The sequence below is a fragment of the Lactuca virosa genome, chromosome 2 (genome assembly GCF_052849685.1).
Source record: "Lactuca virosa cultivar CGN04683 chromosome 2, Lactuca_virosa_CGN04683_v6, whole genome shotgun sequence".
In the NCBI taxonomy this organism is placed as follows: Eukaryota; Viridiplantae; Streptophyta; class Magnoliopsida; order Asterales; family Asteraceae; genus Lactuca; species Lactuca virosa.
In genome coordinates this window covers 203553669-203580525 of record NC_136427.1, presented here as the reverse complement: position 1 = coordinate 203580525, position 26857 = coordinate 203553669, and the positions used below count along the sequence as shown (strand labels likewise).

Genomic DNA, 26857 nt, shown 5'->3' with positions numbered 1-26857 from the left:
TTTGAGTCTGAAGACAGGAAATTGTAGCATGGTTTATGTAGTGTTTGTGTCTGTTTTGAGTTTGACTGTAGGAAATTATGTTCTGGTTAATGTTGTCTTAATGTTATAGTCTTTGTGTAATCAAATGGTTTAATTTCAGAACAAGGTTATTGTGTCATGGCTTTGTGTAATCAAATATTATTTGACAAGAACACCAATTCAACATGCATGACCATACACTTTGAATATCACAAATACTACTTGACAAGAGCAACAATATAACAAAAATGCTATTGTATATCACAACAGCAGTTGACATTGTTTCATAGTTTACCTATGTGTACAATGATTCAAGGTCAACATGCATGACCATACAAAATAAGGAGCCCAAAGTAAGTATTGTTTGGTACATAAACATAGGTGTTAACATAACCATAAAAGTAAAGTCCAAATTACATCAAAAGACCTAATGGTTCTCAACAACACCCCCATCCTCACTTCTATCCTCATGTTTCTTCAGTTCTTTTGTCATTAGGGCCACCTTGATCTTTACAAGTTCTTGAATTATGCCCTTTGTTGTTGCACTTTCCACATGTGACAGTGGTCCACTTCTTGGGCAGTTTATGCCCCTGTGTAGCAGGTTCATCATATGCCCTCTTCCTTTACTTCTTGGGCCTGCCCACCTACAAATGTACATAAGATTAAATTGTTGTTCTTCAGAAACTGCAGTTATATTGATATATGAAGACATACCTGAACAACATGTTTGGGTGGAAGCAACTTGGTTGGGCATTGTGATTTGGGCCACATCAATCTACCATTTATAGGTTCAATTTTGTGTTTGTACACTTCTGCCCATGTAACTAGCCAGTAGCATGGGTGGACCCAATGCTCCAACTCAGGAACATTCTTTGCTCCATGTTTAATCTTGTCCCATATTGCACTTATTGCATGTGAGCATAACATGCCTGTAATTTCCCAATGTATACATGTGCATGTTTTTTCATCCAAATTCACAATAAACTGATCACCCCAATGAGTAGTGACTTGAGTTTTAACCCCATTGAAAATACACATGTGCTTTTGTGCTTGTCTTTTCATTTGATCAAGAAGACTAGTAGCAGTTGGTGTGAGAGGACCATGACATCTATCAATCTCTCTTTGGACATTGCAAATTCTCTTTATCAAATACTCTATAATATACTCCAAACGATAAATGATAGGTTTATCCCTACCACCTTGTATTTTTCCATTCAGAACCTCACACAGGTTATTCAACAAGATGTTAGTATGTGCCCTCCCTGTTTAGTCATATAATACAAAATGAGAACAAATCCTAACAATGACAAGTAAATGTTAACATAAATGAAAGATGAAGTACTAACCTGAGAAATGAGATCTTGCCCAATGAGCTGGAGGAATCTGTATCAGCCAATCATGAGCTTCAGCTTTGAATTTCTTTAGCTTTTCTAATGCTTTCTCAAAATGCCTTACAGTAGTAGCAGTTACACATGCCCACACCAAATCTTTGAGCTTTTTATCCTTCCACCGTCTTTTCATATTTTCATAAATATGCCTCAGACAGAACCTATGCTCAGCTTGAGGGAAAAGTTTGGCAATTGCAGGAATGATACCCTATTTAAATATTTCAATACTTAGTTGACTAAATAACAACAATATCAAATTAAATTGAAGTATATGTACCTTCTGCCTATCTGAGATGAAAGTGAAGTTTGAATTAGCATAAAGTTCCAGATCATCACCAAGTTGCTCCAAAAACCATGTCCATGAATTTGTGGTTTCATTCTCAACAAGAGCATATGTAAGAGGATATATCCCATTATTGGAATCTACCCCTACGACAGTCAAAATTTGACCAGGATAGGGACCTTTCATGAAAGTACCATCTAACCCTATGAAATCCCTTAGATTAGCCTTAAATCCTTCCTTTAATGCTCCTAAACAAATGTAAAGTCTCCTAAACGTCCTTGTATCAGAATTTAAATTTGGCTCAGTGTGACAATCAATCTTCACATTAGTACCTGGGTTTCTTTCCATCAACTCTAGTCCATAGTCCCTCAAAATAGCATACTGTTTCTGAAAATCCCCAAAAACATGCTTCTGAGCCAATGCCTTTGCCCGATGTACCTTCATTCTTGACATGTTCATCTCGAATTTTTGGATGAGATCTTCTTGTAGTGCATTGACTGGAATGGCTGGATTACTCTCAATTTGATTCACAATGTTTGTTGCAATGTATTTTTAGTTGCAAGCTTTAATGGTTCTTGATTGCACACACCGATGTTCACTAACTAGGGTGTTCACCACCCAATCATCTGTCTCTTTAGGTCTAGACACTAGTACAACCCAAGGACATTTAGCTTCTTTCATATTTATAGTTTTGTCCTTGAATCCAGTCCTTAACTTTGTCCATGGCCCACCACTCATATCTGGGACCACTCCTCTACACTTAGCCCTAATCCTTGTTTTGTTATTTTTTTCAAAATGTAAATCCCTTTTGGTTTCTACTACATGTTTGTTTATATATTCTTTCACATCTTTCTTTGTTTTGAACTTCTGTCCTAATATGAAAGCCTTTGGAAGAACTACACCCTCAGAACAACTTTTTGCAGTTTTTATGTCTCTCAACATCCTCTCTCTGTTGTTATCTTCATCTACAATAGGTGACTCAAACGATTCTGGGTCTATGACCTCCAAATCTTCACCTTCAGTAAAGTCAACACCACTACCACTTGCTTCTTTGGTCGTTTTTTAAACCCACTCAACATCTTCATCAACATGTATATGAAATTCTTTCATATCTACATCCACATCATCTACAATATTTTCTAAATCCACAAAGAAGTCTTCATCCTCACTCTCATCATCTGTCATATTACCCTCACTCCTACTACCATCACTCTAAGGACCCTCACTAACACTTTCCTTACTTCCACTATATTCATCCTCAAAAAACTCAACATCATGTAGATTTTTTCCCCACCATATTCTGCGTCTACACCCCCATTACCTCATAATCATCCACTGGATCAACATCCCCTTTTGGTTGGTGATCATCCCCTGTGTCAACAGCTTTTTTTTTACCATGGTTATCCTCAAACTGTACCCCCTAAAGGGATCACTCTCTCGATCAACTGAGTGTTTTTTGTTGATCACAGGTTCATAGGGTACAATTAACTTTGACAAATCAGTGGACTCATTCAAATCCAACTTTTTACTACATGATCCAATTGATTTCCTTTTCATTCTAACCCTATTCATTTTAGGAGAATGATTCCCTTCAACTTCCTCAATACGAACCTTCAATGGGGACTTAAAGTAAGGGACTACTCTAGTATTTCCATGCTCGATGTACAAATTAATTTCCTTATGATTAAGCACATACCTTGCCAACTGAATGACTTCCTGATCGGTGCCAATGGGTAACAATCCACTATCCAAGTGTGTCTCTGGGATCATGAATGGTAAAACATTATACCTCCATCATTGTACCCTAAAACTGCCATCATATCATCTAACTCGTGGACTGAAAACACATCCATGTCCACAAAATCAAAGTGATCCACAAGCCCATCTATGTATGACCTTCCAGATACCGTATTTGTGAACGAACCCCCATGATTTATCTTGAATGTGCAAAAGCTTGAAATAGAACCTGATGTGAAAATTCAAGAACAATAAAATGTTAATGATGTAGGAAAGAAAAATTACATTTCGTCAAAACCTAGCATTATAAGGTCCGTGCTTACCATATTCTTTACGTAGGTCAGGTGGTTGGGTGTAGCGTGGACGTAAAGACCACAATGTGAGCACCATTTTCCCTGATACACCCTTCAATCAGTTGAACTGTTTTTTCGGACGACGATAAGAACTCACGATTGAAGAAGATGGGATGATCAAAAGGTTTTCTTGGGGAAAGAGATAGAGTGTAAAGTCAATGTCTGAAACAAAATCCTGCCACCTTAATGGATATAGCTATTAATTTATATGTTCAGAAAAGGTCCTTTACGCTAAAATGACATAAATACCCTCACGTGCAAGTCAAATGGGGCAGCTTAACGTTGGAATGGACGAACATCCAACTCGGGGACCAAACGCGTGCAACTTATGGTCCGTAGGTACTATTTGAGGAAAAAAAAGTACCGTAGGGACTACATTAGGAAAAAATCCAAAACCTAAAGGACAATTCGCATAATTTGTTCTACTAAAAAAGTGTCACTATAACCCCATAGATTACATCAACACAATCGAGAAGTGTCACTAAAGGACTTTAGTGACATTTTTTTTGTGTCGCTGATTCCTCAGGGGCCTTTAGTGACACTTTTTCGGTTTTTAGTGGCACTTTTTATATGCCATTAAATGTCATTTAGTTTGTAATGACATTAACGAGTAGCTATCATATTCTTATCTAAAGACTCATATAGAAGAGTAAATTACACAAATGGTCCCTATGGTTTGGGGTAATTTGCGCGTTTGGTCCCTAACTTATTTTTTTAACTTGGAAGGTCCTTATTGTTTGTTTTTGTTACGCGTTTGGTCCCTGTATTACCTAAAAAGATTATTTTGCCATTGATTCTTTAATTTATTAAATAAACACATCCCCAAATCCACCCCTTCACCTTATCTTACCTACCCCACAATTTTTCTCTATGTAAATAATAGTTTTTTTTAGGTAAGACAAGGACCAAGCGCGTAACAAAAACAAACAGTAGGGACCAAGCACGTAACAAAAACAAAAAATAGGGACCTTCCGAGTTAAAAAAATAAGTTAGGGACCAAACACGCAAATTACCCCAAACCATAGGGACCATTCGTGTAATTTACTCCATATAGAATAATTAATGGTCATCACAACACTCTAAGAATGAATCAACACATCACTCTGTAAAATGTAACACAATTTTAGTCACGACCTCATATATATGTCCTCAACAATTCAACTTATACCCCATAATGACATGGAATAAACCTAAATTCATAGTTAATACAACAAGTAATTTAACATGACAAGACAACATAGTACAAAACTATAACACCCGTTTTCCAGAATAGTTCCATTGAGGACTTAGAGAGATCAAAGATAAGATTTTGGGAAAAACCTTGTTGGCTACGACGTGGCAATGATAGTGCCATGACAAGGCAGCGCCCGATGAAAACGCACATCTCATTTTGAGTGTCACAACATGACTATATATTGGCTACAACGTGACAGCCTCCTGTTTGCAAAACCATAATTTTCTAGGTCTTAAGCCCTATTTAAGGGAAGTAAGGGCTATGGTTTGCACACCCTCAGCCTTCATCACCTCCTTTTCGACCTAGAAGCACCCTTATCATCCATTGTTGAGTTTTTGAAGTTTTGGTGAGAAAAAGAAAAAGGCATCCTTTGTGAAAAGATCCAGCAAGCAAGCTCCTCCTCTACCTCCTAGCTCATCTTCTGGACTATTGTGAGTCTTCAAGTTCCAACCTTTATGTTTTATGCTTCTAGATCTAGGTTTCTTTGCGTTTCTCTTCAAGTTTGGTATAGTTTGAATGGTTAGACTCCATAGAGTTGGCAACTTGAGTTTTGAAAGGATTTTCTTGAGGTCCTCTTATGATTATATGTCCTAGATCTGAAGAATGATTGAGTTTTGAATCATTGCATGAAGTTGTGATCTCGATTCCTTCATTTTTGACCTAGCTTGAGCTCAAGGCATGTATTAGACATACATGCCTAAAAATCAACAATTTTTATGATGTTTGGAGAGTAATAAGGACCTATAGAGAGTATGATTAAGTTGCTTGGAGGAATAAGAGCTTAATGCATTTAGTTGTCCGAGAGCAGTTCCCACGATGTGGCGATATGATCACCATGTCGTGGCGATTGAGGTTATTGTGGCAATCTTGTTCTGAGTCTGCCATGTCGTGGCAGATCCTTGGCCACAACGTGGTGGCCAGTTAAGTTAACTTTTGGCTACTGAATTTGACCGTTGAAGTTTTGACTAAGTTTGACATTAGGTCAATTTGATAGATTTAGGTTGGAGTTTAAGGATTGGTCCTTGATTGTTGTATATGTGACATGTAGTACCATTTTTTTGGATTTACGAGAGCTGTGTTGTTATTTGCTAGACTGCGAGGTGAGTTTTCTCATACTTTGTACAACAGTATGTATCCTTGTGTGTAGGATGTTGTTATGTTGTAGTGATCTGTTAGACTAGTAGATCTGCTATGAATACCTGTGACTGCTTGTTATTGTTTTGGTGCATATGTCGATATAGTGTAGGTAGATTGAGGCGGTATTGCTTTGTACTGTAGGCCAATATACATGGGAGTGGTCCAACTATATGTTGTAGGCTTAGGAGTGGTCCAACTCTATGATGTAGGCTCAGGAGGCGGTCCAACCCTATGTTGTAGGCCTGGTGTGCATGCATTGTGTGTGTATTGTTGTGTGGGGTATTTTGGAGAATTCACTAGACTTTGGTTTATAGTTGTGGATTAAATATTTTTAGGTACTTATCGGATGGTGAAGGCGGGACTGTACACCTGCACATCAACGGTTTTATGATTCGAGATTCCACATGAAAGATCTAGTATGCTCAAGAGTCATATTAAAGTGATATTGGTAAATAACATATGATACTAATGGGTCACACTAACAACAAATTGATACAATTTATTATTTATTAGAAATTGATTTTGATAAATATTCAATAAAACTCCTATAATCAAATTGGGAATTATTAATTTCTAGGAAATAATTAATTTTCATTAACAAGTAACATAATATATCATATGGTATGATTTATTATGTCATGTACAACATTTTGGACTAGTTAAGCTTCTTGTCTTTTAGGAAAAGACAAAGTTTATATCTTAGAAACTTTGAGTTTATAAAATATAAACAAACTCCTCTTCTTTATGCAATTTTCGATATTTGCATAAAAAAAAGAAGTGTATGACTTGTTTAATCATGATTTAAAGGCATGGGAAACATATTTATGACAATGGGGACAAGTCTGCTTAAAGTGCTAAGGACTAATGGTTACTAACTTCACTTTAAGGCACTATAAATATAAGGCTTCCACTCTTGAAGTTCTTGCCCCATTCTTTCTTCTAATGGCCGAGAACTCCATGGGAGACTCTCCATCTCTTCTTTGCTTTGAGTTATTGAAGATTACTTGCATATATTTTGCTCTCTTGAAGTTCATATTGGTTATGAACTTCAAGCTTAAGATTTTAAGAGTTTTGAACTAGCATCTACATCAAGTTGAGTCATTGTTAGTGTCTCAAAGGTTCCACATTCTTCATCAACTTCCAAGCCTCCCAAGAGGACCCAAAGAACTACAAAGGTTGTTATTTCTTCACCTCTTCTTTGGTTGGTGTTTTATTCTTTCTATAACTTGCAAGAAGATCCTTGGTAGGTATAAAATGTTTATGTTATTTCAAAAATTAAAGTCTTCCGTTGTTATATTTTTCAAGTTTATGAAACTATTTTTGAACTAAAACTCAACAATTGGTATCAGAGCCACCTTACAAGTTTGGTTAGATTTTTGATTTTTGGAAATCTTAGTTTTTGGAGAATATAGATAACTTGTTTTGTATAAAAATAAGTTCATACATATTTTCTTTGACAACTTTTTTGTTATGTTATGTGACAAAAGCTTCATGCATCTTTTGTCATTTAAAGTTGTCTTAGGAAAAAAAAAAGGTTGTTTGATGTGTATATTGATGTATATGATGTGCATAAACTAGCCAAGGACCAATGTGTTGTTATGCTGTTGTGTTGGTTATTTTTGTTATAAAATGGTTGTAATAATTAATTTATCATATGATATGTAATAATTAAATAGATTAGCTTTTCTTGGTTATTTTTTGTAAGTAATAGATTAGTTTTTAGAATTAATTTATTTGTACAAAAATGCAACAAGATATTAAGTTGTAACTATTTTTTGAAGACAAAAGAGCAATTTTCAAGTCTAAAAGGTGTGCAGGATTTCAGTGACATTTTCTGAAAAGTGTCGCTAATGCTGTTTACAAAAGGTTTTTGGACTTTTAGCGACAGTTGCTGAATTTTAGCCTTCAAGAAGTTTTTCCTATCTTTTGCAAGCAATGGGTGTTTACTCAAGTGGGAGCTTCTACAACAACATTACAAGAAGTTTTGGTCCCTTTAAATGTCCCTTTAGGAATGGACTTGACATTTTTGTGTTGGCTCACAAAAATGTCATTAGTTGGTTATGTTTATGTACATATCTTTTTATGCATGTTTGTGTTGTTTATTTTAAGCAATTATTATGTGTGGTTGATAAATTAGTTTTTCACATGCTAAAATAATTTTGGACAAAATAAACATCACATGGAGTTTGGGTTTTCAAAATTGGACATAAGATGTAACAAGTTATTATTTTAAAATAAAACCTGGTTTTATAAAAACTTTAATAACGACAAATTTTGAAATACTCCATTATAAGTTTTAAAATGGTGATTTTTATAACTTATACAAACTCCAAATATATAAGTAATAAAATGAAGTTTTATTAAAGATATAAAAGGTTCAAATGCATTCAAACTTAATACTGGTTATTAAAATTGAATTGCGTCTAATTATATAAAACTAGCTTTTTATATAGAAACTTTAAAATGTAATTTTCTTTTGAAAATTGATACCATGGTTTATTATATGCATGGAACAACCATGATATCATATGTTTTTAAACTAGAATTATAAAACATATAAAGACCCTTTTTACAAACCTCAAATCTATGCAATCCTTTTGAAAAACACCCGCACGTCTCTTGTATGCACTAGTGGGATAAAAGATACCTAACCGCTTAGTGTTATCTTTTGATGGCCGGGGTGTATTCGCGATTTCTATAACCAAGTTATAGGCCGATTACACAAGTTTTTCAAATTGGACGATTTGATCGGAAATCTTTTGTGATAAAGGATACCTAAGCAAGAGAGTTCCGAGGCATGGATGGGATCAAACATGTCTAATTAAATTTATTATTAGTGATCCCATAAATCTAGGAATTATATAGTAAGATATAATTGATAATCGATATCTACCGGGTTGAATTCAAATGGATGTGATAAAGGATACCTAACCATTTGTTTGTCTTGCAACTTGGGTCCTAGTCTTTGATAATTAATGTTTTTGGAAACTAAAAGGGTATTAATTATTGAAGATTAAATATTGAAAATACTAAATAAATTTTGTTAAAATTTTATAGTTAAATAATCCATTCTCATTACCATGAATTATCATTTTCTTTAATGACTTAATGAAACAATAACATTCACTAGATACAACTTCAATGAATGGGTTCATGTCTTAAGAAAAAATCTCGTAAGAGATATGAAATTTTATACACTTAAAGGTCCTAGTCCTAAACTATTTGTTTTGAGCAATTAAACCTGAACATGATACCTAGTAAAGGCATCACTATGATGCTTAAGATGCTTCTAACATCAAGCTAGGAATAGTTATTCATGACTTCTAGGAAGTCTTGGATAATTTAAACATATATCTGATGATATATTAGGTCAAACAATATTCCAATAAATACAGTGATATTTTCTTTAAAGCTAGTTTAAACATTGGAATAATACAAGGCTAAAAGAGTCACCTAGTGTGATCTAAGAGGCCCATGTTTTATGGACTGAACACCTTTAATCCCAAGAAATCTACTAAAGCCTACATAGATGGATCTTGTTTCTTTTGTTAAGAAACTGGACACTGGAAGAGGATTTACTCCTCTTATTTGGAAAGAAAGTCTGGAAGAGACTAATACTTCTAGTATCTACTAGATAGAACTCATACTTTTCATATAACACTTAGGTACTTGGTACTTAAATGTTAATCTAATATTTGTAAATAGCTTGCAAATATTTATTGAAGAGTAACCAAGTTGAGCACAATCAAGTTGGAACTACACTCTAGGAGTTTAGTTTATTATTTATGCTTATAACATAAATTACTTGTAAACAATATTTGTTTTAGAACAAAGTATGTTTTAATTTAGCATGTCTAAATTTATGTCCCAGTTATTTTATTCAAATGTTTGATCATTTACTTAATCGTTTTTCATAACGACAATATTCATATTCTGAAATGATTAACTTCTATTTATGAGACTAGATCTCTTAATAAATTTGTGAAGTAAATATCAACATTTCTTAAATAAGATTAAGTTCTATATGCAAGCACTTTTGACTTAAACTTGTTTTAAGTCAAACTCATCTTTGACATTGTTATCTTTATTATATAAATGACATTCACATATTCTAACTTCAAGAAAGGGATCTTTGAAGGCAAATAATATAGTTTATTTGACATGTGTGAACCTTATTTATATGAGAAGGATTCCTAATGATATTTTCACTAAGGTATAGAGAAAATCATTAAGGAACTATACACCTTGGTGTATGACTTCCTTTCTGATGAATGTTTGAGATTAAGCACAAGATACCAAATCAACTTTATTAACAACTATAGTAGTTTTATTTTACGTGGTAAAGCATAATTATGAAATCTTGATTGAAGATTTCAAAAGGTTGAGATACAAACCAGTAAGAACCGTCTAAGGACTTAAAGGATGAATTAAATCTTACTTGGTATGATTTACTTTCTAATCGGTAGAAATATCCTCCTTTAATCTTTTTGGGATAATACTTCAATCACTATTAATTGTATCTTGAATACAAATACCAACTAATAAGTAGATTAAACACTTTATAAGATTTAGTATGGAAAGGCTCCATCCTCATCTTACTTAATGTTTTGTGGATTTGAAGCCGATGTTGGACTAAAGCTTCTAAACCCAAAATCTAATAAACACATATTTGTATAATACTCTAAATGTGGCTTAGATTATTATATGCAAACCTGCCAAGAATAAGTCCTATTATTCTTATGAAGGCTAAATTAGTAGAAAGCAAGCTTCTAATGACAAAGCAAGTGGGAGGTACATGGAACTTGAAGCAGCTCAAGAACCATAACCATATGTAGTAATAGTTGGCACTAGTTTTAACAAGGATTGTAAAACTTGAATAATAGCTATTCACAAACACAAATTGTTTGCATTAATGGTAGAAATCATCTATGACTTGAGAAATGTGGAATCTCTCATCGATGAGCTTTTATTGATAGTTTTGGAAAATCCATCAAATAGCAAGATGTTATGTCAGATCTCGAATATGATAAATGACTTAGAGTCATGAACATGAGATGTAATCCATGTATGAGAATCAAGTAGGGGCTTGATTAAAATTTATCCATATAGCAAGACTAGAAGGAGTAAATAATTCTTCTAGAAAGAATAAATTACATGGATAACCATACACATTTAAAGCAAGACTTTTTGTAAAAGGATTCTCTCATACTCATGTCATTGAATATGGTCCTCATCATACTCATGCCATTGACTGTGATCAAACCTTTTTCACAAGTAGCTATGATTAGATCAACAACGATACTATTTACTATAAATTAATATTCTTAATAGACATCTACTAGAAGATATCTATATCAATTAGCATGAAGGTTTTCTTAATCCAAGTTATCCTAACAAAATGTGTAGAGCTTGAGATCCACTTGTGTATATAAAACAAACATCTCAATGTTGCAATCATCATTTTAATGTAAAACTACAAGGTATGTTTTTATATCAAAATGAATAGAACATGTGTGTTCACTAAGAACTAGTGGAAGCATAGTGAAATTCCTAATCTTGTATGAATGAGACATACTTAATCATTTGAAATCACATTCTGACTAAGCAAGGTCGTTTTCACCTTGACTCGGAAAGTGTTTCTAAAATGAAAGACTTAGGAAGGAGAATATACATTCTTGGAATGTAAAATCTATAAGAGATAGATAAAATGAATGTTAAAAGGTTTCATGACCTTATACATATTTTGACAATATCTTGAAAGGGATCAAGACACAAGATTCTTTTGGAGAATTCTTGGCATTGTCATATGGCACCATTTTGAGCTAGCCTCAAAAGTACATAGCTCATAGGCTTGAACTAGATGAAATGATTTATATTCTATTTGCTTGGCAAATGAATTCATCATTTATGCCATATTATGCATAGGACATGGTATTTGATCATGCTGTAAGCATGTCATACAATACTAATTGAATACATGGTTAAGTCACTGGATGACCAAGAGAGAGCATTTTAAGAGTACTTTAAATGAACTAAGAGAATGTATATGAGACAATCAGATTAGAAAGGATCTTTATGGAAAGAGCTACACAAGATGTTAATTTCTAAACCGATATAAATAATTATGAATTATAATTGGACTTTGACTTCATTATGGAATGAAGGGTAAGTTTTGTTGGAATGAGGTCCAAGCAAAACATAATGGCACAATCTACTACAAAATAAGAATACACTACTTTAGAAGTTGAATTAAAATATGATTGGATGAATGGGATCATTGAAAAACTATGTTGATTTCTGCCATTCAAGGATCACATAGAAATCTTTGTGACCTCGAGAGTATACTTAATCAAGCTAAGAGACTCTGTCACGAAAGAACACCAATCATATTCTCCAAGATATTTAACTATACCTAGAGTAAAGTTTAGTATGGAGATGATAGTATTCACATAATTCACACAAATTAAATTTTGACAGATCCATTAATAAAGTCATTCTTTTGAGCTAAGTATGAATGGTCACAATTTAGCAATAAGACTTTATTATTGTAGAAATGGGTTTTTGATTTGGATTTAGTATTTGGATATTGGAATATTATAACAACTATTAGATAATGTTATGATATATTGGGATATAGTCATCACATTAATACTTGTTGTGTTCTATATTAACATGTTTAATCCATGAACAATGTTATTATTCTAAAAGTTCATAGTCGGTTATAATTGTGGGAGCAATTATGAAGTAAGACTAATATGAATTGGATTGGTTGACTCTCACTAGATGAAAGTAGGCAAGTGGTTGTAACCAAGTTTCATAGGTACTTGTCAGAGAACTAGTATTGAACTGACCCGCATCAAGATCATATCATGGATCGCTATCGTGAATGATACTTGATTAAAAGGTACTATCTTTGTATCCTTAACACATGAGATACACAGTGGGACATAAGTGTAGGGAGTACTATTCTTGATATGGTCAAATGTTGTTCCATAAATCGGCAGTTATAAAAGCCATTTTCAGGTATGGTGTGAACTATGCAAGAGGCTTATGTAGTCAAGATGGGATTTGTTCCTCTTATGTGTTGAGAGTTAGAAATGTAAGGCGCCTTACCAAAAGTTGAACAACCAATGAGATTGATTGCGATCCGTATCTCATGTTCAACATGATGTCTGTAGCAAAGGGATAACTACTAAACTTACCTTATACGACAATTATAGCTTTGAGCTTTTTGGGAATTGGGCGTTGATAGAATGTCACAAACAGTCGTATGGTCTTAGGGGCAGTGAAATGTTGCTAGACGTTCACCATTGTCTATATCAGTCTAATATGAGTCTTGTGCAAGTGGGAGATTGAAAGATCTAGTATGCTCAAGAGTCATATTAAAGTGATATTGCTAAATAACCTATGATACTAATGGGTCATACTAACAACAACTTGATACAATTGATTATTTATTAGAAATTGATTTTGATAAATATTCAATAAAACTCTTATAATTAAATTGGGAATTATTTATTTCTAGGAAATAATTAGTTTTCATTAGCAAGTAACATAATATATCATATGGTATGATTTATTATGTCATGTACAACATTTTGGACTAGTTAAGCTTTTTGTCTTTTAGGAAAAGACAAAGTTTATATCTTATAAACTTTGAGTTTATAAAATATAAACAAACGCCTCTTCTTTATGCAATTTTCAAGATTTGCATTAAAAGAAGAAGTGTGTGACATGTTTAATCATGCTTTAAAGGCATGGGAGACATGATTATGACAATGGGGACAAGTTTGCTTAAAGTGCTAAGGACTAATAGTTAATAACTTCACTTTAAGGCACTATAAATATGAGGCTTCCACTCTTGAAGTTCTTGCCCCATTCTTTCTTCTAACGGATGAGAACTCCATGGGAGACTCTCCATCTCTTCTTTGCTTTGAGTTATTGAAGATTACTTGCATATATTTTGCTCTCTTGAAGTTTATATTGGTTATGAACTTCAAGCTTAAGATTTTAAGAGTTTTGGACTAGTATCTACATCAAGTTGAGTCATTGTTGGTGTCTCAAAGGTTCCACATTCTTCATCAACTTCCAAGCCTCCCAAGAGGACCCAAAGAAGTACAAAGGTTGTTATTTCTTCACCTCTTCTTTAGTTGGTGTTTTAATCTTTCTATAACTTGCAAGAAGATCCTTGGTGGGTATAAAATTTTTATGTTATTTCAAAAATTAAAGTCTTCCGTTGCCATATTTTTCAAGTTTATGAAACTATTTTTGAACTAAAACTCAACACCACATTGTTTTCCTTATAACTTTGATTTTTAATTATGGTTTATGAACAAATGGTTTACTTTAATGTAGATTTATAAAATGGGTGTTTATTCTATTTTAAAAATGAAAAATTTTATTTTGGAATTTGGGACCTCACAAATTGGTATCAGAGCCTTGGTTTCAGGCATTTAGATGAACACTCGTATGATTCCAAACTCAAACTATGGATTTGATAATTTTTTATAAACTTTTTTGGAAAAATAAAGAACTTAAAAGAATAAAGGAAGATGCGTTGTGTACAGTCAGCCGAAGCTGAAGGAAGTGGTCTCCCAAAATATCCATATTGGTTATATATCTGCTGATATGAGAATTGTTAGAAAGCCACGCTAGTGGATAAGCTAAGGATCTTTCTAGAATTGAATGTTAGATTTGTCTGATAATTGAGATGCATTATAGCTTAGGTATTGTTGGGTATATTGATTGCTTTGTTCTATTTTAAACCTATGTTGATATTAGTTAAATTTTATGCTAGTACATTAGGATTACATGCATTTAGGATTAGATAGTCCCAGATTGTCTGGTCTGGCATACTGCACAACCCTTATTTGAGTCCAACTGTTGTAGTGTTGGAACTCTCAGTCGAAGGACTGCCTAAATCTAGTTGAATGTGGTTAGTATTCGTATGGTGGTTGGTTGATATTGATAGAAGTTTCTTCCAGTGGGATATAAAGGTATGGTGGAGTTTATAGTGACCTATGTAAGGTGTTATGGTAGGCTATTGCATACATTTATGTGTAAGAAGAGTCATAGGGTGAAAATATAGGAAATGTAGCTTGTGTCTCTTTTGAGCGTCTAGGTCCGTGTTAGTACACCTAGTTGTGATCAAGTGTAGTGAGCTAGAACTTTGGGATGCTTCCTAAAACCAATGCGGATAAATGTAGAAGGTAGTATGAGCCTATACAACAGGAAGCACAATATTCGTACGAGGATCAGGAAATGTTACAAGGTGTAGCATTCCGTTTAAATTAATTAAAATAAATAATGAACCTGGAGCCCCAAGATGTAAATTTATAATTTATATTATTTTATAGTGGCCCTAAAACCAATAATATTTAGCGGAGAGTGATTTCGGGGAGCCAGATGATATATTTTAGACTTTCGGGGGTCAAAGTGTAATTTCAGGATGTATTTTGTAAAGATTTTTAGAAGTTAGGTTGTGTTTGGTAAGTATTGGACTTGATTTGAAAGAGATTTCAGAAGGCAGGGGCTAAATCATAAATTTTGGATTTGGTTTGCAAAGATGTTTATGGGTAGGGACCATTTCTGCCATTATGGCAATATGTTTCATGGTGTCGGGTATATATAAACCTTATGAAACCCTAACCCTAGGAAGGTTAACAGCTGCCACCCTCTCCACCCTCCTTCTCCTCCGGCCGCCACCACCACCCCCCTTCACTCCCGTTTCCGATTAGGAGGCGACGATAGCGACACCTGACTTCCACCATGTTTGTTGCCACCACGTGCCACCACCGGTCACCGTTAGGGTGAGTGTGTGTGTGTTTGTATTAGTGTGTGTGTTATTTGGGGTTTTTCTTTGTAATATTGTATTCGGTGCTATAATAATGAAAATAAACCCATAACCACCACCATGAGGTGGTGGCCGCCGCCGTGAGCCGTCGTGTGCCGCCGTTGACCACCACTACCCGAGGTGGTAGTGGGTGGTGCTCGACTTTAGATAACCCTAATTGTCCTAATGAAATCCTAATGGGCCTAAGTGCCTAATTGGATTGTAATGGGTTGGAAACCCTAATTAGGGTTTAGAAAACCCTAATTTTGGGATTATTGGTTTGGACTTATCGGGACCCGCATTTTGGACCATTGGAGTGAAGATATGACTCAAGACTGATTTCATTATATTTTTGGACTTAATGGATTAAGTCCTTGATGGGTTAAGTAGGAACACTTAACCCTAACCGTCATTTTATGTGAAAAACCATAATTGGATTTGGGTTCTTATTGGGCCATTTATTGGACTAAGTTGTTGTAGGCCTTTATGGGCTAATTGGGAACACATTTATGGACTAAGGAGATTGTTGGGCTTTAGGATAAGACCCATTAGAGAGGCTTGGGCCCAATTTGGAAAATTAGGCCATAAGTAGGCCATAATTGGGCCTTAAAGATTATTAGCTATTGGGCCATCAGAATGCCAATTGTTTGGACTAGAATAATTGGTTGGGCCTTAAAATAAGTCCATGTAGAGGTTGGGCCCAATTTGGAAAATTGGGCCATATGTTGGGCCTTGGTTGATTATTGGGCTTTTGGGCCTTGAGTGAGTGAGTATGGGCCTTGGTTTTGAACCAAGCTAGGTTAGGGGTAAAATGGTCCATTTACCCCAAGTGTAGATTTATGGTTATGTACTGGAACCCAATTATTAATTGGGTGTCATTTTGATGTTGACAGTTCGGGAATCTGTCAACCAACAATGGGAGTTTTATTCGCGGAACTTCAACAGTGTCAGGTGAGTCTCCTCACCATACCAATGGGTCTAAGGCACCAAGGCTGGCCAATTTTATGATATGTGATATGCTAGTTGATTATGTGTTATGCTAGTATGACCTTTGCATGGAAGACCTCGGGGGGTTCATGAGGTAGTAGACTAAGGGGTCGTTTGATAGTTACTGACTGATTTAGAGCTGACCGGGTTAGAAGTTGATCGGGTTAGAAATTCTGACTGAGTTAACTTCTGACTGAGACTTGCTGTTTGATTTTACATCTGACTAATTGTGCAAAATGACTATATTACCCTCAAACAATATTTTTTATAATACTACTTTTATGCAATAATCTCAAATCATAATATATTATTATTAATTAACTCAATTTATGCAATAATACTTTTATAACAATACTTTTTATAATAATACTTATGCAATAATCTCAAATCACAATATATTATTATTAATTGCTTCTTGGAGTGCACCTGTTTCCCACTTTCCCTTGCAGTTTGTATCTATTGAAAATGAGCAAACCAACAAATATGTGCAGTTTCACGTGAAGCTTTGGAAAGTCGAAATTGATAGAATTAGAAGGGATCAATTGCAATTGAAAAGAAATCGACCCATTTGAGATGCTTTCAGGGGGTTGGGCCACAATGGAGGTGGTGGACGGTGAAGATGATGGAGGCGATTGAGGTTTCCAACGAGGATGAAGATGATAGATAGAAGCGATAGATAGGACGAGTATTGAAGTTTCTGGAGAGGACCGGTGGTGGAAGCAAGGAAACGTTGCTTGGATCGATTGAAGTTTCTGGAGAGCTGCGTCCAGGGCAAGGGCAAAAGGCGTCAAATTTTCAGTCAACCTCTTTATTTCGCTGGTGGAGTGGAGGTGATGCGATGGAGAAGAAGGCCCCTACAAAAGGAAAAGGGCAAGGAGGGAAAAAATGATGCTTGGTCTCGGTCAGGAGGTTTTGAGATGAGGACCGAATCCTTAAATTTCTTTGGACCGAGTCCTTTCTTTGGACCGAGTCTGTGGATAAAAAACCTAAATCAAACGCAACAATTTTTGATTGAGGACCGAGTCCTCATTTCTAACTGAGTTAGCATCAATATCAAACAAGACCTAAGACCATGTGGGGTTTCCAATGACAATTAGTTATATGTGTTGTGTGGTATGCTAACTATTATGTGATATGTGGTATGCTAGATATTTCTGTGATATGCGGTGTGCTAATTGACTCTGTGTTGTTTGCATGGAAGACCTTGGGGGATTCCCGAGGCAGTAGGATATCCGACCATGTGGGGGTTCCCATGGCATTCCAGGCTAAGACCATGTGGGGGTTCCCATGGAATTTGGTGTAAGACCTTGGAAGGTTTCCAAGGCCTCCTTAGTAAAGACCTCGGGGAGGGGGGGGGGGGTTCCCGAGGCACTTGAGTGTAAGAACTTGGAGGGCTTCCACGGCATCATTATATGTTTGCATGTTTAGCTCATATGTTTGTATGTATGGTTTGATTGGTAGTTATGGAAGACCATGTGGGGGTTCCCATGGAAGTGGGCTAAGACCACGAGGGGGTTCCTATGGCACCAAGAGTAAGACTTTGGAGGGTTTCCACGGCTTCCTTATATGATTATATGCATGGCTTATGTGATTGATATGGCTTATGTGGATATGTAGCTGATATAGCTAATATGGGTTATGTGATTACGTGTATTGTATGGGGTATGCTCTGGGGAACTCACTAAGCTTCGTGCTTATAGTTTTGTTTATTGTTTCAGGTATCATCAGTTTGGAAAAGAAAGGCCCGGATTGATCGCAGTGCACACACCCATGTTTTCCGCATTGAATGATTTTGGGATGAACTCTGATAAATGTTTTAATTAACGATGTTTTGGATGTTTGGAATAAATGATATCTATGTTTTGACTATATTAAAAATGAAATTTTTACCCTCGATTTTTGGGTTGTTACAAGTTGGTATCAGAGCCTTGGTTTGAGGAATTAGGACATACTTTTGGGTGTGTCTGAACTCAAACTCTGGATCTGTAAAGTTTTCAAAAGAAAAATGTTTTCAAGAAAAAGAGTTTTCTAAGACAAAAAAAGGGGTGTGGTGCATGCAATCAGTCGAGCTCAAGTAAGTTTCCGAGAATACCCATATATGTTATCTGTTATGACTTGATTTATGAATCTGAGAATCACATGCTAGTTAGGACTAGGAGAGATGCCTTTATATGTTGTATGAGCTGGTAGACTTGCATGCTGGTGATGGGTAGTCAGCAATAGATTGGCCTGATATGTGATGCTTGTAGCCTTGGAAATATTGGATGCCATGCTAGAATGAAAATGATTATTGGTATTAGTAACTACTAAGTGTATGCTTTAAAATTGTATACGTTTAGGATCTTATAGCCTTAGAATAATTGATTTGGCCTTATTTCTTGTTCCTCGTCTGGTTGTGGTCCTATGATAGAGTCTTTTATTCGACAGTCTATTAGATCCTGTTCTGTGTATAATTTGCATGCATAATGTAGCCGACGGTGAGGATGGATGGATGTGAATAGCACGAGTTGCGATATGTGGGCAGAATGTTCTATGATAGCCCTTTGGATCAGAGTGCTACTACACGAATGCTTATTGCTTTGTGCTTCGTGGAACTCTTGGGTGATGGGAGTCAACTACTAAGTGGATATGACGATATCCAGGAGGTGAATGGCTGGCATCATGGGGAGTTCTTTACCAGCTGATGGCAGGGTGAGGTTGGGAACCTAGGGAAGCCTAGGATATGCTCCAGTGAGTTAGAGGGGATGTTCGGTGAGGTTAGGAACCTAGGGGGAGCCTAGGAGTTGCTTTGGTGGGTATTATGTTGCTGTTTAGCGGATATTTGGTGCACCAGTGGAGTAGGTGACTTTGAGGATTCGAGAGGATTGCTGAGGAAAGTATGGATAGGCGTGGAAGGTAGTATGGGCCCGTACTACTGAAAGCACAAGATCCATACTCGAATCAGTGAGAGTCTTGGAAAATCTAAGAAGCTTATGGGGAGGAGAATTATTGGTTATGCTCTCATAGTGAGGATAGCTGCTTTGCTAGATGAGGATGAGTACACATGAGGACGGACCAGGGCTTGGTCCCGGCTCCGGTGGTGAGCCAGTTAGTGGAAGGACTGCCAGGGTTTTGAGTTCGCCGTGGATCTCTTGTATCGGACTGCACAGATTGATTTTGCGTTCTATTACACTTTCGGGATTGGAGACTATGACTTGGGAGTAGTTGTAGCCCGGGTAGGGCAGAGGTTAGTCCAGCTATTACAGTTCAGCCGTTGACGATTGAGTTGGTGGGTGTGTCAGGGTGCGAGACCCTGAATGATATGATTTCTGGAGCTGAGAGCGAGGGATTGACTCGGAGAACCTTGAGGAAAGGGGACCAAATCAGGTGCATATATTAGAGGGTCCCGGAAAGAGACCCAAGAGTTCGGGTCAGCTTTTGAGAGGCCAGCAGGGCCGGATTCAATGTAGTGCTTGCGGGAAACTGCACGAGGGAATTTTCGTTTCAAGGGTTTTGGTAAGTATATCTTTGGGGTTTGCTTCCCTGCTTGTGTTTGGGCTATACCTTCAAACATTATCATATGCCATGCATACCGTAAGTTACAGGATGGTTAGTGAAAACTCGTTTCCCTCTTTGATGGTTTGGAGCATCCAATGTTATTTGGGTCTATGGTCGAGATCGGTTTAGAGACGTGATGCATAAGGTCTATGGTCAGGATTGGTGACTCATCCATTGTGCTTGAGTCGGCTTTTGGAAGCGCCAAGGGAAGTGGTCTACTGCGGAGGCTTTGAACTGGGCATCGATTATTTAGACTTCAATATATAAGTGTGGCATCATTTCAAGGCGTCTGAGATTATTAGTTTCTCTAGGATTCGGGAAGTGTTCGTCTGATCTGTAGGAGTTGTGTGGTCTTTGGGGTTTGGGCCAGTAATAGAACACTAGCACGGTTAAGCAGCAGGTTGTAAAAAGTTGGTTATTAAAGAGTAAAAAGGATTGGGAATCCTTCAAATCTCATGTATTGCGAAGACTTAGTCGAATATAAGTGGGGGAGAAGCGCACGAGTATTCAGGACGGGAGCAGGTATGAGACCGGGAGGAGTTTTTCATCCCGATCGAGGAAAATGGCGGCCCAAGTGGCTATTTGGTTTGAGGATTGTGTGAGTTTGGAGTTCGGTAAAACTCCCCAGGGTGTGAGTCGCGTCTTCTTGGGGGCTTAATAGTAGAATTTGAGGAAGCAGGTTTGGGCTTCAGTTATGAATTGAGTTCAGTTCGGGTGTTCGGTCGAGTGCGTGCCCGGCTCTGTATGCGTTTCGAATCGATAGGTTAGGGGTAAGGCATTGGGTTGCGTTGTGTTAGGATGAAAGTGTTGTAAGACTACGGGGGAGCCGTAGCATTCACTAATGGTCAGTTGGAGTGAAAGTATTGTAAGACTACGGGGGAATCGTAGCATTCACTAATGGTCAGTTAGGATGAAAGTGTTGTAAGACTACGGGGGAGCCGTAGCATTCACTCATGGTTAGTAGGGTGAAAGTGTTGTAAGACTACGTGGGATCCGTAGCATTCACTAGTAGTCAGATAGTGTGGAAAGTGTTGTAAGACTACGGGGGAGCCGTAGCATTCACAAGCGGCCAGATAGGGTGGGAGGTGCAGAAAGACGGCATGATAGTCGTGGTATTCACGGATTTGTTTAGATGATTTAGGCCCGGGTGGGCCAGTTCGCGAGGTGTGAGTAGGTAACAACATAATTGAATCAGGAAACGGTAGGTCGAAGGAGATTGGGTATGATGTAAGACTACAGTTATTCTGGTAGCATTCACCTTATTGCGTCAGATTCAGTGATGACATGTTGTCTGCCTATCATGATCGGATGGATCAAAGGATTGAAGGAGCCATGAGTAGCGGTATAAATAGGGCAGTTACTGTCAGACGAGGTATCCTTCGGTGGTCATGTGGGACTGTTGTGCGTGTGATGCTGGCTCAACAATCGGGTAGGTGTCTGGTGTTCCGGACAATTAGCAGAGAAGTGGGGACCAGGGAGGTCCCGGTTGCTCTTCGGGAAAGTAGCGATGTGGCAGTAAGATGAGTTGGAGTGATTTCATTGATTTGGGGTCCGGGTATAGAGTTGCCTTTCATTCGGGGCATACACTAAGTTGTTTACAGTTGGATTAAATAATCTCAGAGTGGTTGATCTGACCCTGTTGCACAGCTCTCGTCTGAGTCTAACCGTTGCAGGGGTGGGTCTCCTACTCGAAGGGTTATCTGAGCTTACTGACAAGTGTAGTGATCTGCACGGATAGTTGGTCAGTGATTCTGTTCCTAATAGGAAATCCCTAATATCAGAAGCCGAGTAGTCAGTTGGGACATTTATGGGATGGATTCAGCATGGGTTCGGTATGGGCGTCTGTTAGGGAGACATACCATCTCGAGACTTCAGGTCTCAGATTGAGTAAACGGAATTATGTTGCAAGGAATTCGTTTCATCTTCGGGTTTTGGAACCCTGCGGGGTTGGTCTTAGTTGCCTTGGAAAGGTTGGGTATGCTTAGAGTTGTAGCCGTGTTGCTTAAGCTATTTGGCTTGTTAGGAGTGGTAAGGAATGATTTTGAGGACGAAATCTAATTTAAGTTGGGGAGAGTTGTAACATTCCGTTTAAATTAATTAAAATAAATAATGAACCCGGAGCCCCAAGATGTAAATTTATAATTTATATTATTTTATAGTGGCCCTAAATCCAATAATATTTAGCGGAGAGTGGTTTCGGGGAGCCAAATGATATATTTTAGACTTTAGGGGGTCAAAGTATAATTTCAGGATGTATTTGGTAAAGATTTTTAGAAGATAGGGTGTGCTTAGTAAGTATTGGACTTGATTTGAAAGATATTTCAGAAGGCAGGGGCTAAATCGTAAATTCTGGATTTGGTTTGCAAAGATGTTTATGGGGAGGGACCATTTCTGCCATTATGGCAATATGTTTCATGGTGTCAGGTATATATAAACCTTATGAAACCCTAACCATAGGAAGGATAACAGCCGCCACCCTCTCCACCCTCCTTCTCCTCCGGCCGCCACCACCACCCCCCTTCACTCCCGTTTCCGATTAGCAGGCGACGACAGCGACACCGGACTTCCACCATGTTTGCTGCCGACGAGGGAGAGTTCAACGAGTCGAAGAACCACCACCTTATTCCTCCATCTTCCAACCGTCGTCAACCTTTTCGTCACTGTCCTGAAACATTGAACGAATTCCATCACAACTCTGACGATGGGATTGAAGCTCGAGTTGTTGTTGTTGTTTTCTCAAGTTCCTCTGAGTCGTCGTTTTTCATGCTGTCGTTATTACTGCCGGGTTGCGTCACCATTAAGCTCCGCCATTGCTGGCCGCTATCGGGAAGGAAGAAACACGCTGGGTTTCAGTCGTTGTTATTGCCCTCGGTGAAGGATCGCATCTCCTATCCGTTCTGTGTTGCCGCTACGCCGCTGCTGCCGCTCTAGCGGCTATTCCGATGTCGCCATCTAGCGCCATCGCCGCCACCAGGTGGGTGGCTGTGTTACTGTTCCGGACAAAACTTGTTATATGCGTTTATTTTAGTGGAGAGGTGTTTGGGTGTTTTGTTAGCCGAAATTCTCAGGGAAAAGCCACCACCACCACCACCGTGAGGTGGTGGCTGCCACCACGTGCCACCGCCGGCCACCGATAGGGTGGTTGTGTATGTGTGTTTGTATTAGTGTGTGTGTGTTATTTGGGGTTTTGCTTTCTAATATTGTATTCGGTGCTAGAATAATGAAAATAAACCCATAACCATCACCGTGAGGTGGTGGCCACCGTCGTGTGCCGCCGTTGACCACCACTACCCGAGGTGGTAGTGGGTGGTGCCCGACTTAGGAAAACCCTAATTGTCCTAATGAAACCCTAATGGGCCTAAGGACTTAGCTATTGGGCCTAAATGGATTGTAATGGGTTGGAAACCCTAATTAGGGTTTAGAAAACCCTAATTTTGGGATTATTGGATTGGACTTATCGGGACCCGCATTTTGGACCATTGGAGTGAAGATATGACTCAAGCCCGATTTCATTGTATGTTTGGACTTAGTGGATTAAGTCCTTAATGGGTTAAGTAGGAACACTTAACCGTAACCGTCATTTTATGTGAAAAACCCTAATTGGATTTGGGTTCTTATTAGGCCATTTGTTGGACTAAGCTGCTGTGGGCCTTTGTAGGCTAATGCAGAACACATTTATGGACTAAGGAGATTATTGGGCTTTAGGATAAGACCTATTAGAGAGGCTTGGGCCCAATTAGGAAAATTGGGCCATAAGTGGGCCTTGAAGATTATTAGCTATTGGGCCATCAGAATGCTAATTGTTTGGACTAGAAGAATTGGTTGGGCCTTAAAATAAGTCCATGTAGAGGTTTGGGCCAAATTTGGAAAATTGGGCCATATGTTGGGCCTTGGTTGATTATGATGAGACAATGAATCAAGTATTGAACGAATTAGAGTGTAAATTCAAAGTAGAATTGAAAGATTTGAACACCGATGTAAATATGATCTGTTTGGCTCTATTACGCTTTTGCAAATTTTACAGAGTACAATGAATATTCTGTAAAGACTTCGTTACTAAGACACTAGTAACCACTCCTATTTATAGAAGAGAAAAGCGTACAAAAAATATACTAAGGACTAAACATGAAGCTTCGAATATTATGCCCTAGTAAAATACATTACAAAAATGTTCGAAGACCCTAAATACAAACTTCGACTATTACAACATTTCGACCCTAACAATCTCCCCCTTTGTAATCAAAGTCGAAGTCTTCAGTTTGTAAGTAGAGTAATGGAGTACAGCAAAACTCTTCGAACCTCAGTATACCAAGAAATAATTTTCTTCAATTCCTTCTTGTCTCCTTCATTGTTCTTTTTACAGTGGTTCATACGAACAATCAAGTTCGTATATTGAGATGTAGAATATCTCTCCACTTCGCTAGCTTGGAACAAAAACCGCTTCGCTTTTCCAGCTTTATCCTTTCCAGCAAAAACTATTCCAAATGGCTTTAAACATATTTCTCCATCAGCATATTTCTTTAACTCAGTCTGAGTCAACGAAGGAGCCATTGGAACTTTTACTTCCATTCCCTTTGCAGTAGCTAACTCCACATCAGTCAGTGCTAGGCACTCATAATAATTCTCAATGAAGATTTTGATGTGAGCAACTCCAAGTTTGAATTCCTCTGGATCTGTGTTTTGCAGAAAAGAAAAGGATTTGTCTTTCAGAAGCAATGTCACTTGTATAAGGTCATACAAGTTCATCAAAGGAAAATCTGCAATAGTGAATTCGCATGTTTTTCCATTTGCCCTGGCCACAACATATTTAACATTTTGAACAATGTTTTCAAAGACAACATCCTTTTTCATGCTTATCACCTTCTTGATCTTGGTCAGTGACCAAACATCCTCAGGGGCTTTGCCAAGTACTGCATGAAAACGAATTTTCATATGAGTCCCTTCATCTTTTTCTTTGAAATTCCCTTCAGCTTTGAACTGAGGCATGATGAACATCATCTCATTTATAGGGAAATCCAACTGGCATGCATCAGTGTTTGTAACCACATAACTCTGTTTTGGCTTCTTATCAAATGAGTACATGTGATTAAAGGCAACCAAGGCTTCGATTATTTCATAGTTGTAATGTTCTGCTGGATCACCTTTATTCATGCCCTTCGGATCACCAGCCCTCTGAGTCATGATGCTTTGAATAAGCCTCATTTTCTCGAGTTCAGCTTCAGCTTCAGCCTACTCTTCTTCTTTAGATTTTTCAACCAGAATTGATTTTCCTTTGTCTTTCGAAGCAGATTTTTCAGTTACGTCTTTTTAGCTTCGAACCACTTCCACCAGATTCCAAAGGTTTACCAATTACAATTCCTTTCGAAATTGTTCTTGTAATTGGTAATGTTGTTACGATTGTTGAGGTCACTGGTTGAGCAGACACAATTATTGGTTTTGTTGAAGGGATGCTAGATGAAAATACCTTGCCCACCACTTTCGCTTCTTCTTCTGTTGACTTCCTTTCTCCCCCTTGCACCCCTGTGAAAACAGGAGGGGCAGTAGTTGTGGGAAGAAGACTGGATATGCGAAATAGTGGAGCAAGTTGCTTGTTAAGTATGGCTTCGAACTGCACAAACTTCTGGGATAAAAATTCTGGAGTAATCAACGGTGACGAAACCGGTTTCGTTGAGATCTCCTTCAACTCCTTTAACAACTTGATCACTCCTTCAAAATTTTCACTTTCAGACTTGGAGATTTGAGTTGTTTGAGGACTCAAACCTTCGTATAGCTTGACAAATCGAGTGACAGCATCACAAATGATATCGACCTTCTTATTCAAGGACGCATAATCATGTTGAACAGATAGAATTTCCTTTTTCATGTCTTCACGAAGTTCGTGAATTTGGGAGTTAACATCCTCCCTCACTTTCTTGACTTCCTGAACAAAAAGAACATGTCGTTCTTTTGTTATGCTTCGTAGATCCTTAACTTCTCCCATAAAATCAGATCTGAGAGTTTTAACACGAAGCTCAGAATTCTGATCTGTGTAATCAACCTTTTCTAAAATAACAGACTCTGAGGCTTTCATCATTCCAGAAACTTTGTTGATTACTCTTGATTCAAACATCTTGAGCATAGAATCAACCTCCAAACTTGAAATAGATGAACCTCCGCCAAGATCAGCTTGGGATTGAATGATGGAGTTCAACTTTTGATTAAGAATTTTGTATTGCTTCATTGTCATTAACATATGATCAGAAAATTCTTCTTCTTCATCATGAAACTCTAGGTCTTCGAATGTTCCACCAAACCCTTCATTATCGGTTTCAGTGGGTGAAGATGGTTTGGGTGTATCAGTGGATTGAGAGG

At 37.4% G+C, this 26857-nt stretch overlaps 1 protein-coding gene across 1 annotated transcript; it reads right to left on the bottom strand.

The window, feature by feature from the left end:
* Nucleotides 1-641: 641 nt before the first annotated feature.
* Nucleotides 642-3816, bottom strand: LOC145158155 (uncharacterized). Its single transcript, XM_079077086.1, has 7 exons — nt 3750-3816; nt 3479-3655; nt 2293-2738; nt 1684-2205; nt 1365-1614; nt 733-1280; nt 642-662 (listed from the first exon to the last, which is right to left on the bottom strand). The coding sequence occupies exons 1-7, from the start codon at nt 3814-3816 to the stop codon at nt 642-644; spliced, it is 2031 nt and encodes a 676-aa protein (XP_078933212.1).
* Nucleotides 3817-26857: the final 23041 nt, after the last annotated feature.

Excerpts from the sequence above, each read along its gene's own strand:
- LOC145158155 (XM_079077086.1), bottom strand. The coding sequence starts at position 3,816 with ATGGTGCTCACATTGTGGTCTTTACGTCCACGCTACACCCAACCACCT. Across the intron at positions 3,656-3,749 it reads TGACCTACGTAAAGAATATG|GTTCTATTTCAAGCTTTTGC; the intron begins GTAAGCACGGAC and ends TTTTCACATCAG. Across the intron at positions 663-732 it reads CACCCAAACATGTTGTTCAG|GTGGGCAGGCCCAAGAAGTA; the intron begins GTATGTCTTCAT and ends GTACATTTGTAG.